General features: G+C 38.7%; 2 protein-coding genes across 5 annotated transcripts in view; both read right to left on the bottom strand.

The window, feature by feature from the left end:
• Positions 1-1,728: 1,728 nt before the first annotated feature.
• On the bottom strand, positions 1,729-3,470 carry LOC127618097 (potassium voltage-gated channel subfamily S member 3-like). Its single transcript, XM_052090347.1, has one exon. It carries the CDS (start codon positions 3,468-3,470, stop codon positions 1,950-1,952), a length of 1,521 nt encoding a protein of 506 aa, XP_051946307.1. The 3' UTR covers positions 1,729-1,949.
• Positions 3,471-5,843: 2,373 nt separating this feature from the next.
• LOC127618096 (WD repeat-containing protein 35-like) overlaps positions 5,844-12,988 on the bottom strand; it is a 29,064-nt gene continuing 21,919 nt past the window's right edge. For all 4 annotated transcript variants that reach the window (XM_052090342.1, XM_052090343.1, XM_052090345.1 and 1 more), the window contains 9 exons: positions 12,621-12,824; positions 12,314-12,460; positions 11,708-11,840; positions 11,489-11,599; positions 10,502-10,666; positions 10,124-10,264; positions 8,440-8,596; positions 7,465-7,705; positions 5,844-6,358 (listed from right to left, as the gene is read on the bottom strand). In XM_052090342.1, coding sequence (XP_051946302.1) covers positions 6,208-6,358; positions 7,465-7,705; positions 8,440-8,596; positions 10,124-10,264; positions 10,502-10,666; positions 11,489-11,599; positions 11,708-11,840; positions 12,314-12,460; positions 12,621-12,824 — 1,450 coding nt within the window. In that variant the 3' untranslated portion in view covers positions 5,844-6,207. The remainder of the gene's footprint in view (positions 6,359-7,464; positions 7,706-8,439; positions 8,597-10,123; positions 10,265-10,501; positions 10,667-11,488; positions 11,600-11,707; positions 11,841-12,313; positions 12,461-12,620; positions 12,825-12,988) is intronic.

The raw sequence follows: 12,988 nt of genomic DNA, 5'->3' as shown, positions 1-12,988 counted from the left end.
AGAATGTGCTAGGCAAGGTGCGTGCTTTCAGTCATTTCACAACGGCTTTGAACGCGGCTCATCCAAACAAAATTCAGGGTCAGAACTATCCATTTTATAACCAGTTTTTTGTCTTGTTTTCCAGTAAAAAATATCTGAACAATGTTGAGTAAGAAAAGTTATTGCAGTGCACACTGCAAAAAACATTTTTCTAATCAGTATTTTTGTTTTGTTTTCCAGTAAAATATATAAATGTGCCTATAACAAGATACATTTAATTCATTAAGAAGCAAAATTGTGTCAGATATTAAAACTTGATACTGTATATCTTGAATTAATTGTTTTACCCAATTGGTGCATCTTGTTATAACTATAAATCTAACACTATTTAGGGAGCATTATGCTTGAAACAAGAAAACATATTTAGCCAATTGGGTAAGAAAAATAAACTTCATTCTGAAAACAACTCTTGCCTTTGCTTCTCGGGTTATCTTGTTATTTATATAAGATATTTAGATCTATTACTAGAAACCAAGACAAAATACTGATTTAAGGTATAGTTCATCCAAAAATGAAAATTCTCTCAGCATTTACTAATTTATGGCATCTCAGATACGTATGTCTTTCTATCTTCTGCTGAACACAAACAAAGATTTTTAGAAGAACATCTATATAATATTAATATAATATTTATAATATTAAATATTCTAAATATAGAACACTATTTCAGCTCTGTAGGTTCTTTCAACGCAAGTGACAGGCATTTGAAGCTCCAAAATCACACAATCGAAGCATAAAAGTAATCCATAGGATTTAAACAGATCAATATTTAAATCCTTTTTTACTGTAAATCTCCACTTTCACTTTCAGTATGTGAAAGAATGTGAAAGTGGAGATTTATAGTAAAAAAAAAAAGTACTTAATTATTAATCTGTTTCTTACCCATACCTATCATATCTCTTCTGAAGACATGGATTTATCCACTGGAGTCATATGGATTATATTTATGCCGACTTTATGTGACTTTTGGAGCTTGAAAGGTGTGGTCACCATCCACTTACATTGAATGGACCTACAGAGCAGAAATATTCTTCTAAAAATCTTTGTTTTCTGCAACAGAAAGAAAGTCATACACATCTGGGATGGCATGAGGGTGAGTAAATGATGACAGAATTTTCATTTTTGGGTGAACTATCCCTAAAGAAATTGATATTTTTGCATTGAATGGCTTCACATTATTCCCAGATATAAGAGAAATTAAGAAATACTGACCTTGCATTTACAGGAAGCTGTTTATCATCCCTCTGTGGAACAATGCAGTGATTTCAGAACCAAGAGCCGAGACACAAATATGCTGTATATCGACACTATGCAACCGTAACATTTCTTCCCCTGCTTTCTTCTCATCTCCTTTCTCATATTGAAATATGCATGCACACTTTCCTTCCATCCCTCTGATGGACACATTAGGGAGGATGGTGTGTACCAACATGCCAACATTTCAAATGCTGCCATTGCCTATAAAACATTAAGTATAGCTCAGATCCCATAGGCACTACAGAAACGCTTTTAATTCAAATGAACAGCTTGTCAGAAGGATATAAAAAAAAACACCTGTCAATCAGTGCTCTTAATTAATTGGGTAGAGAACGTCAACATTAGTGCTAGCACTGGCCCTTTGTATGTTAACATCTGTAACAGGTTCTGATCCATAAATAATGGAAAGCAAGAGACATTTTCACCCTGAGAACAAAAGAGAAAAAGTGCTGTTGATTTTTCCAAGGTCCATATTAAAGGTTCAGGAGCTTCTCAGTAAGAAACAGAGCTGTGAGAGAACTTATGGTCTACTAGTCTTTCTGACTGAGGAAGCGTTTGTGTTCTGCACATTAAATGTGACAGTAGGTTTCTTCTGGTTTCTTCTCTCCCCGTTTATCTGAGGTTGTGCATGCATGTATTTATTTTTTATTTTTTCATGTTGCTTTCTTTGCCTCTGGCATTCCAGAAGGGCAGACAACTTCTACATCCTGAATGCTGGAAGCATCAGTGTTGCCTTCCTCACTTCCACCGCTACTCTTAGAAGACACACTGTGCACCAGAGAATTCATCTTTTGGGTATAGAGGTCACTCATATGAACTAATGGGAGACCTTCCAGCATGCTAAGATCTGGAGGTTTATCATCGTCTAGTTGGAGCTGGTCTGACTCCACCAGGGCTTTCTGTCTCTGGTAGTACTTGGAGAACTTATTGAAGATGATGGAGATAGGAAGAGCAACCACAAGCAGGCCACAAATGATGCACAAGGTGGCGATGAGTTTCCCAACCAGCGTGACAGGATATGTGTCGCCGTAACCCACCGTGGTCATGCTGATCGTCGCCCACCACCAGCCCATCGGTATGGTCTGCAATAAAGACTCATCGTCCTCTCTTTCAGCAAAATAGATGAGCACAGAGAAAATGGAGATTCCTACAGAAAGGAAGAGGAGGAGGAGTCCAACCTCATTGTAGCTGTGACGAAGAGTCGCCCCGAGTGAACGCAACCCGACAGAATGCCGTGCAAGTTTGAGAATGCGAAAGATCCGCATGAGACGCAAGATCTGCACGACCCTCCCTACATTTTCTAGCTCCTCACTTTCTTCAGCGTCAGCGGATTCAAATGCTAGCGTTGCATAAAATGGAATAATAGAAGCAAAGTCAATGATGTTTAATGCATTGCACAGGAATTTGCGCAAGCATGGTGTGACAGCTAACCGTAGGATGAATTCAATAGAGAACCAAATGACACAAAAGGTCTCAAACACAGCAAACACTGGGTTCTCTATGTCCTTATCATTGGCATCCACCTGGTGGAACTCAGGCATGCTATGAACACACATGGCTACAATACTCATTAGCACCACACTCAGAGAAAGCACTGCCGTTATTTTCGCTGAGCAGGAATATCCAGGATTCTCCAATCGCAGCCAGAGTTGCTTGCGAATCTCAGAGCACCAGGTGCCCTCAAACTTTTCCAGGTCTTTATCAAATGCAGATAGCTCTTCCATGGATGAGTTCAAGCTGTCCTGCAGCTGGTTCTGTGGGTCATCTTCATTTCCCCAATCACATTCTCCAACAAACTCTGTCTGTTCCTGAAATTTGTTGCTGCAACAAGAGTCAAGGTGAAGTTCTTTGATGCCCCAGTATTCCAACTCTTGACTAAAACTAAACACGCACAACTCTTCCATCAAGTGGATCTTTCCAGTATGGTAGAAATTCAGCACATAGCGGAAAAATCCTGGGTTGCGGTCAAAGTAATATTCACGGTCGGCTGCAGCGTAGTCATCACACAGCTGGAGGATAGCAGCCTCTGAGCTGCAGTACAGGATTCGGGCCAGTCGTGTGTTGGGGAAACGCTGGAGGATGACCCGTTCCACGCGCTGCTTAAAACCACCAACATTGAGGTTGATGAAGCTCTCTTCTGGTCCTTGGCGGTGCAGGACCTGCCCGTACACCATGATGAATGCCAGGACATGAAGGAGTAAATGGGACAGTCAGGCTAAGCAGGGCTGGAGAGAGACCTAGAATGTTCTATGGCTCCGTGCCTATAATGGGAGAAATTGGAGAAACATACATTAAGAAAAGACACTTTAAAGAGGAAAAGATTGACCTGTTGGCAATACATTAAATATTACTCACAATCCACTGTACTGGGTCCACAGCTCTACAATCCTGGCATATTATACTGTGAATGACAAGACAAAAACTTCAGATTTAAATGCACAGGCTGAAAGACAGCTGGTCTATTATACTGCTTCAATCTGTAACAACTGCAATGAGATAAAAGCATTCTGCAGCCCAAATCAGCCTTTATAGTTGCTAATGGATATTGATTCTGCACAATGTCATAACTAAAGCCACAGTGATCATCATGAGCATTTGTACACTGACTTTCTCTCCCAGTAGTACTGAGCACTTCTGCAAAATCACATTTCCAGAATTTCAGGACATTTTCTAAAAAGTTGTCAGTTCTGACAAGCAATACTTTTAGTAGGGTTTGGAAAAAAATCATTTTTTTCTGAGATGATGAAACAGAACAATATTTCAGTCTAATGTAGTATTTTTATTGCAACCAATGTAATGAAAGAAAATCGTAATTATTTTCCAAAATATTTCAGAGCTGGACCTCAAAGCATTAACTGAACTGTTGAATGTGTGGACAAAATAATGGTAACACTTTACAATAAGGTAATATTCATTAACATTAATTAACTAGTTAATCCGTTAACATGAACTAACAATGGACACAACTTGTACAGCACTTATTAATCTTGGGTGATGAAAATTCCAACATATGCGAATACCATTTTTTTTAATTAAAGTTGAACTATAACATTAGCTAATGCCTTATGAGCCAACATAAACCAACGATGAACAATTGTGTTTTTAGAAACTAAAAACAACTAAGATTAATAGGCCTAAATGGTTTATATTGTATAAACATTGTTAATTGTTAGTTCATGATATACCTAATGCATTTTCAAATGTTATAAATTGGATGGAACCTTATAAAATATAATCGTAATATGCTACCAGAATTATTATTTTAAAAGATCGCCTAAAATGTAATTGTTTCTTTATTTTGCGTGAACACAGGAGTATAAATGTGCGTGCACTGCCTGCTCCGAAGTCCTACTCCAGCACCACGGACAGCACTAAACTTAAGTAAAAAAAAAAAAAAAAAAAAAACAATGTAAGATTTTACCTCTTTCACTTTCTGAGATCGTCAGTGTACTGCAAAAACATTCGCTGTGGATATTTCCATCCTCCAGCGCCTTCCTTGATAAAAGCTAGTCTGGTGTGCGCTTGCTCGTAGTATTTGCCCCATGTCCCGCAGCGGACTGTGTCGGGTGGGACTCCTGGCAGAGAGTGCGACGCTAATGCACTCACGGTGCCTCGGGGCAGCTGCGCTTCCGTGCGTCACTGGTCCGTGGCAACTGGTGCGCGCTTGCTCTTTGCTTTAGAGGACACGCGCACCTCTCATGCTTCACGTTGCGGGTTTTATCTCCCTCAAGCATTGGTGGTGAAACAAGAGGTAAAATAATAGATTGAAAAATAAAGGGAAATGAGAGTCTAGGCGGGGTGAGAGTCTAGCTGTGAAGGGCAGCAAAAGGATTAGAAAACTACTGAAAGGCTCAGATTAACGATCCCTTGAGTTATTAACTGATGAGACAAAGAACAAAGGTCAGAGGATTTAAGGGGAACGTTATGTTCTCAAAGAAAAAAACGCTGGTGTCTCGAGACACGTTTTTAAAAGTTGTGGGGGGTTGAGATGTGGAAAAAAAACTTCGATATAGGCCTACAGCATTAAATCTTTAGAAAGTGTAAAATCATACATTAAAACAGTATAAACTGCGAGTGGTTTCTGTTTTCAAACTTTCACTTTGCTCTGCTAAAGCAGGTCCCTCCGCACCTGTCGCACGTGCAGAGACGAACTAACAGATGGTGCCCTCTAGAGGCAGCCAGGGAAACATGCAGCTGCAGAATATTATGCTTTAAAATATTTTTAGAATTTTACATCTGTATTATTACAAAAAAAACGAAAATAAACCTTGATTTTACAATAAAGAATTACGCTGTGACTTGTTCTCAGACACAAATACATTTCTCAAGTATATGGATGCAGCTAGTGATGCAATCCATTTTGGCGGAAGCGTCAATATGTGAATGTGAGATATGACAGGATGAAAAGACATATGCTATAACAGTTCCACAGGACAGGTAAATTCCCAATACATGGAAGAATTAACAAGCTGTAAACAGCTTGTTAATTTTTTTTTGTTCTGGCTCTTGTTAGTTTGATGCTAAACATACAAACACTCAACCCATTTTACAAAATGCATTTATTGGAGCAGTATGTTTGTCTTCAGCTTCTTTGGGGATTTGTGGCATATAATTACACATATACAGTATGTTACCCAGATCTAAGATGAATCATTCATAATTCTACAAACAGTAAAACAATATTTCTTTGCACTATATGTAAAATATTTGTATTTAAAGTAAATAATGTAAATCTACATATAAATATATGAAATTGGCGTACAAAACAGGCTCAATTCATAAATACATTCCTTTGAAAATCCAAATGTTAAATTTTATACATTTTAACACTATGGCAGATTTCATTGTGCCCTATGTGGCATTTAGCAAAGCAAGAGATGAGCATTGAAAAGGACACAGGGTTTGCCCAGTTTATGCCACTGGAGAGTGGCAGAGAGGACAGAAGTTGTGTTGTGTAATCTCCTGTTCTGAAGCACAATGCTTACACACATTGCACAACCAGAACTGATACTCAGATATCACTCTTCCTGTCACGATACAGGTAGGTAACTTTCCTTCCGGCCTGAGAAAGAGAAATAGAGAGATTTAACTCATATCTCACATTCCATCTTAATCAGTTACATTGTTTTATGAACATAACTAGGGCAGTTATTTCACTTATAAATCACAATTTGCACTGTATTGATTACTAATTACTGCTGAGATTAGTACGGTGTAATGGTTAAAGATCGGAGCTCATAACCAAAGGGTTAACCATTCAAACCCCTAAAATGGAGAGTAGTTTAAGTTGCTTTGGATAAAAACATCAGCTAAATGTCTAATTAATTATTCCATATCTCATGTCTGTGATTGTTTGTGCCTGCGTTCCTTTCCAAGGTGCTGATTGGTTAATTTGCTGTTCTAGCAATGCTAAAATTAAAAGCTATGATGCACAACACTCAGATAACATTTAAAATAAAAATAACCAATTAAAACACTTATTGTGTTAAGCACAAGTTTAAGAAAAAATATTAGTCAAATCATCAAAGTACCAAATCAGAAACTGTGGCTCTTTTAATAGCTCATACAGAGTGAGGTGCATTATATGCTGCTTCAAGTGCTTTTACTGTCCATCAGTGGTCATTGTACAAATGCTGATGGAACAAAAACCTCCAGACAGTTGAATTGAAAGTGTTAGGGGCGTTTAGACTGAGCGCCGTGTCTCGAGAATTGAAGTTCTTTAAAATGTTGCTTCTGAAAACGTGGGAGAAAATGTGCATCAAAAGACGTCCATCTTGCACATGTTTACATAGAAAAACTGTTGAAATACAGCACAGACAGATGCAAATATACATTTGATGTGAACGACCCCTTAGAGAGGAAAAGATTCATACTGTTTTACGTCACTTTACAGGAGAAAGTGTTGACATGAAATATGAATGGACTGGAAATCTCCAGTGATCCAGCACACCGCAGTGATTAAAGCCTACATCATACACCCCTAACCATATGTCACGCTTCTCACACCACTGTACACTTGCGTCACTATGACATCTCAGCTCCGTCTTTCTGCCGTATGGAAGGATTTGCCTCAGTTATCAGTTAAACTGGGCATGATAAATGTTTCCAGCGGTTGTACGCTCATTGAGGTCATACAGCACATGTGGCTGCAGTGTTCCTCTCTCTCACCCGTCATTGAGGCCGTCTCGCTGGCTTTGTCGGATGTCTCGAGGGCTGTGTTTGGTAAAGATCTCCAGGGCCAGGTCTTCATAAAGTTGCCTCTGATCTGGAGTCAGTGTTTCCAGAGACTCTAACTTGATAAAGGCACATGAGCATGTACCGAATGCACAGTTGGAAGAGGAGCAGATTGCTAGCAAAGAGTAAATCTCCACAGCAGGGATAATATCCTCATAATCACGGAGATGAAGAGCTAGAAATAGAGAACATAGAAATGACTGTTTTATGCCCGAAGTACAAAAATAATACTTGGAATAGTTCTAGCAATAGAAATATGCATTAAACACAGTTAACAAAAAAATACATTCATGCAGTACATGTGCGCACCTCTTTTCCAGGTGGCCGGTGGATATGATGTAAGCTGTGGCGTAAACATTCTTGTCTAGACCGTCATGTAAGCAAATATCTTTTGCAGTGTGTATGTGTTTAGCATTAAAGACTTCAACTTTGAGTTTGTTTTCTCTGTTCGAGCGAGCGATTTAACACTGTGTCTGCATAGACAAGACCAGAGACATACTATGCATACATTCACATATGTGCACACACAGTAACTTAGATTTACAATCCAAATGGACATGATATTCATTTGGACATCATTACTGCGTTTTGATACACATGCACACAAACACATGGAGAGTTAAGTTACCCAACTAAACTAAATAAATCTGTATATACATTTTTAAATTTAAGTCTATACATGTTTCAAACAATGTTTCAGTAACCACAAAAGTTAGATTGCTTTGGCCTACTATACTAGAGGAAACAAACGACAGTTTGGGTTGTGCGAGACAAACATCAACATATCATATCCCAAAAATTACCACTAGAAATTCTTGTAAAAAAAGTTGGTCCCCCATGAAAGAAGTCACTTATTGGATAGTATTATGGCTCACTAGTTCCATGATTGTGTGTATACATGTGTCTCACCTGTTCTCATGGCTGCGTCCACCTTGCCATCATATAGCTGTCTCTGTGCGAGCAGGAAGAAATGATAGGCCTCTGCCCCACGCCAGGCATCATCCAGTATTCGGCTGTCTGAAGACGACTCATCTTCCTCTAACAGCCCTGCTAATGCACTGGTGGCCTGAAATAAATCACACACACAAATTACCCACCACTAGGCTGTAAATGAACACTTTATCACAACTGATTTCCTGCCCCTCCAATGCTATAGGACACTCCGTCAGACTGCAGCTGCAGACTATTTCTCTGAGTATAAATGATCAACTACAAGAGCTTTTTGGATTTCTGCTAAATAGAAAACATAAAATAATGTGAACTAATTAGTTGCACAAAGTACGATTTTGCTCATGCTCATTAAAAAAGTTTTACACATAAAGACATGAATATACATTTTTGTAATATGTTGAAAATGACACACTCACAATAGATGAAGACTCCAGTCATATATGAAACTCAATAAAAGCTGTTTAACATGGAGCGGGTCGCCCCCTCATGGGAGCTGCCATGTTGACAGCACATGACAACCTGTGTCATGCAATTCCTACCACTAATAATGACAATATTAATAACATGTTAACTTGTTCAGCTGGGGCAGAGAGCTCGTGAGCCACGGCTGCACAGTCACAGTCCAGCGCACAACAACGTGAGAACATTTATTGGATTGGATAGAAGAATGTCCATTATAGGGATGTGTGTATTATGAGATGGATAATAACCAACTAAAAGTAACAAAACAGAAAATAAACAAACATATTCAAAGTAAAGCGGCAGCATTTGGTACACAAACTTCTAGTATCCAGGACGGTGGGTGTCAGTATAGACTCCAAAACCACAAGTACTAATGGGACCAATGGGCCGAGTAAGAGCCAGCTAAAATCTTACTTACTGCAACTTTAAATCTAATTTAGAGATTACAGAGAAAACAGAGGGCAAATTCAATAAAGAGTTTTACTACATTTGCATGCGATATTTCAGAGCAAAAACCAGCATCGTATTCACTAACCCTCCACAATCTAGTTTAAGCAGGCTCAATCAGCACTGAAATTGCACTGTGTCTTGAGTATTTAAATTAAGTAATTTCTTTCCATGCAAACACCTTTATATGTAAATCAGTCTCATTATACAGTAGATTGTGATTCATTCACAAAACTCTGTGCTATTTGCCTGGTGTAATTTACATCATGCTATTACCGCCCGAAAAAAGCAGGCGGTAAACTGAATTTTAATGAAAATATATTTTTGTGTATTGTTCTATTGATCATGGCAGTAAAATTTAGAAAAGAAAAGCCTTATAACCTGCCATATACTCAAGATGGGCGTTAAAATCAAGCACAATTTCAGCATGTTAAAGAGATGTTTAAGGTGTCTGATCATAGTGGTGGAGTGATGCTGAAAACTCCCACACAGTGTTCCAGATCGTGATGGTCTGTTGCCGCCTCTGGTATATAGAGATCAGGACCGACCCGAACGATCAGAATTGTGCATGCAAATTGCAATCAGATGAGATTTTATGGGTGCGTTTGCACCATTGCCTGATCTGCATAATCCCTTTAGTGAATCAGGCACTAAACCAGCAAAGACAGCGCATGCAAATAAACTGCACTTTTACCAGGATTACAATGTTCTGAGTATGTGTGAGTTTCAGTACCTCTGATTTCTTGCCCTTGGTTTTGCTTTGCTGTGAATTTTTGATCTGAGTGTGGAAGTTTTCCACCAGCAGAGCAGCGAGCACATACAGCTTTTTCACTCGCAATGGTCTTGTTCTCTTTTTCGCCTCTTCTTCAGCAATCTGACATGCACACAGACAGTAAGTGAAATAAACTGTGCCATTATATAAGATACAGTATATGATAACGCAAATGTTGCAGCTTAAAAAGGTATAATATAGTGGCACAAAGCGGAACTGCAATCTGTTTGTTTTACTTTTCCAATTCTGTTTGGTGCTGCTTGTTGTGATTCAGAAATTGCACACTGCACCTTTACAAATCGCCCTCATCGCAGAGGTGACATACACAGTCAGACTTACCTTAAACATGAGTTTAGCAGCATCCAGGAAGTGATGGGATTTCCTGTACAGCTCCACAGCCTCTAATGTTTTGTTTTTTTCCAGCAAGTGAGAGACATATTTAGACAGCAGAGGGCCAATCTCCTTCAAACTGTGGTTTTTGGCAAGTTCAATAGCGTTGTTCCACTAAAAACCAAACAAATTAGTTCTACTGTTGTACACTTGTGACCAAACACTAAATATTTATCACAAATTATCAATCACAGATAGGTTTCATGAGCAGCAGAGTTCCACTCAGTGTTTCAGTGTGATGACGTTACGGCTGCATCTGGATCTTTCAGTAGAACTGATGATGAGCACTCTGATCTCTCCGAACCCCTCATCCAAACTAATTCACATGGGCAGAGGCATCATTAATTCTCAAAAGCTTAAAGCCAGAGAAAGGGCAGTGAGTCACAATTTGTTCAGTGATGAAAGCTAGTAAGAGCGAGAAATTAGTTTCTGTTTTGTTTTTTGAGACATGCATATTAGTAGGGCTGGATGTCCAACTAATCAAATTTCACATACGTGTGAAACACACTATCATTTGGACAAATGTGAAAGAGAAGTCCATCAGGAGGCCTGCAGAATTTTTTTTTTTTGATAAATATAAGTATAAATGTAAGATTAAATCTGTAAAGTGTAGGTAAAGTAAAGATTTTTGTATAAGTATTGCAGAGGCTTTTCCTCGGTCCAGTGCCTTCTTAATATCTATGATATATGCACACATTCGGGAAAAACAACTTATTTACACCAATTGCGAACACACACACACATTTGTTAGTTTTATTTTCTTAACAAGGAACTGAATGTGTTAACTAAAAACCATTTGATTAATCGTGATTAAATATTTTAATCGATTGACAGCCCTAATATGAAAACATGTTGAACCTTTAATATTAATAATGGGATGTCAAAACCAAACAACAAGCTCAAATTCTGTTTTGACCTGTGTGTATGACCTCTCACCTGGTTTAGATGCACGCAGGTGTCCACAGCTGCTTTGGGCTGGTTACATTTCAAAAATGCACTAACTGCCTGCTCACACATTCCCACCATAACAAACATCTGGCCAATGTCCTACACACACATAAAAAAATTTTAGTTCCCTTTAAGATAATGTAGAATCTGCTTGGTTTGCTGAGAAAGGAATTACAGAAGAAAGAGAGAAAGAGACAGAGAGCTCACTGGTAGCAGTTTATGGTTCTCAGGTAGCGAGTTAGCCAGTTTCTCCAAACCATCATAGTCTTCCAGCATATAATAACATTCAGCCAGACGTTCCTGATTACGACCCTGCAGATAATACTGTACTGCATTCAACCTGTGGAACACACACACACACACACACACATTTTAATTATCAAGTCTCTGTATCATATACAGCAGAATACATAACATCAAAACAACAACCATTTGTAAAAAAAACAATTGGAATAAATTAGAAAATAAATCAATATGTTGTAAGCAGTCATTTAAATGACATTTTATCCAAAGTGTTTAACAGTACAGTTATGACAGTTGTTATAATAAGGCAACCTGGGATTAAGTGTCTTAATCAAGGGCACAATAGTGATAAATAATGGAGGGTTCGAACGTACAAACTGTCAGTTACTACTACTGAATCTTTAATTACTAAGCCACACCACCCCCATCCAACAGGCCTCAGACTGTTTTGATGCAAAAACATGTTATTAGACAGATCCGTAGGTGCACGTGCACAAAAGAATATGCACATAGTGTGCATACACACTTACAGAGCACAAAGTCTCAAAATCATACAAAAACAACACCCACCATTTCTGTCTGTCTGCAAAGTAGTCTCCGATGGCATTGTAGGCCTGCTCTAACAGAGCATCATCTGAGTCACCTGACCCTGTCTTCAGCAGCTGCAGAACTCGGAACCAATCACCTAGCTTTATTCGCAAACTGATCGCCAAGTCCCTAAAGAGACAAAAGAGAGACGTTGGAATCTTTAATGAACACTTTAAATCTTTAATATAATGAAAGATGAAGAGTTCTTGTTTAAAGAGATTTCATATGGGCTAAAAACATTTATGAGGAGTGTGTCTAAGAGTATGCATGTGTGCATGTGTTTTTTCACCTCCGGTCCATGTCCAGGTACATCCTCTCTGCCTCTTCGAACCTGCTGAAGTAAGCAGCCACCTCAGCCTGTTTCATGGCTTCACTCTGCAGATTGCTCAGCCTCTTCACAAATTCAATGCCCTGGTAGTCTCTGCAGCGCACAAACGCCTGCTCAGCCATCTTCAAGTCCAGCTTCTGCAGAGCTGCTTCTGCCAGCAGACGCCTGCATGTGCATAGCCACACAGATTAAGACTTCATTTTCAACTAATGAAGGCCTGAGACTTCACAATGAAGACCTTAAATGTCATACATTTTTAGAATCTGAAACATTAGTTGGTATGCAATTATTTATTTGGAGTAATAAAATCTCAAAAGAGATTTTATTGT

The sequence above is a fragment of the Xyrauchen texanus genome, chromosome 24, assembly GCF_025860055.1.
Source record: "Xyrauchen texanus isolate HMW12.3.18 chromosome 24, RBS_HiC_50CHRs, whole genome shotgun sequence".
In the NCBI taxonomy this organism is placed as follows: Eukaryota; Metazoa; Chordata; class Actinopteri; order Cypriniformes; family Catostomidae; genus Xyrauchen; species Xyrauchen texanus.
The sequence above is the reverse complement of the archived record's forward strand: the minus strand, read 5'-3'. Positions and strand labels throughout refer to the sequence as shown.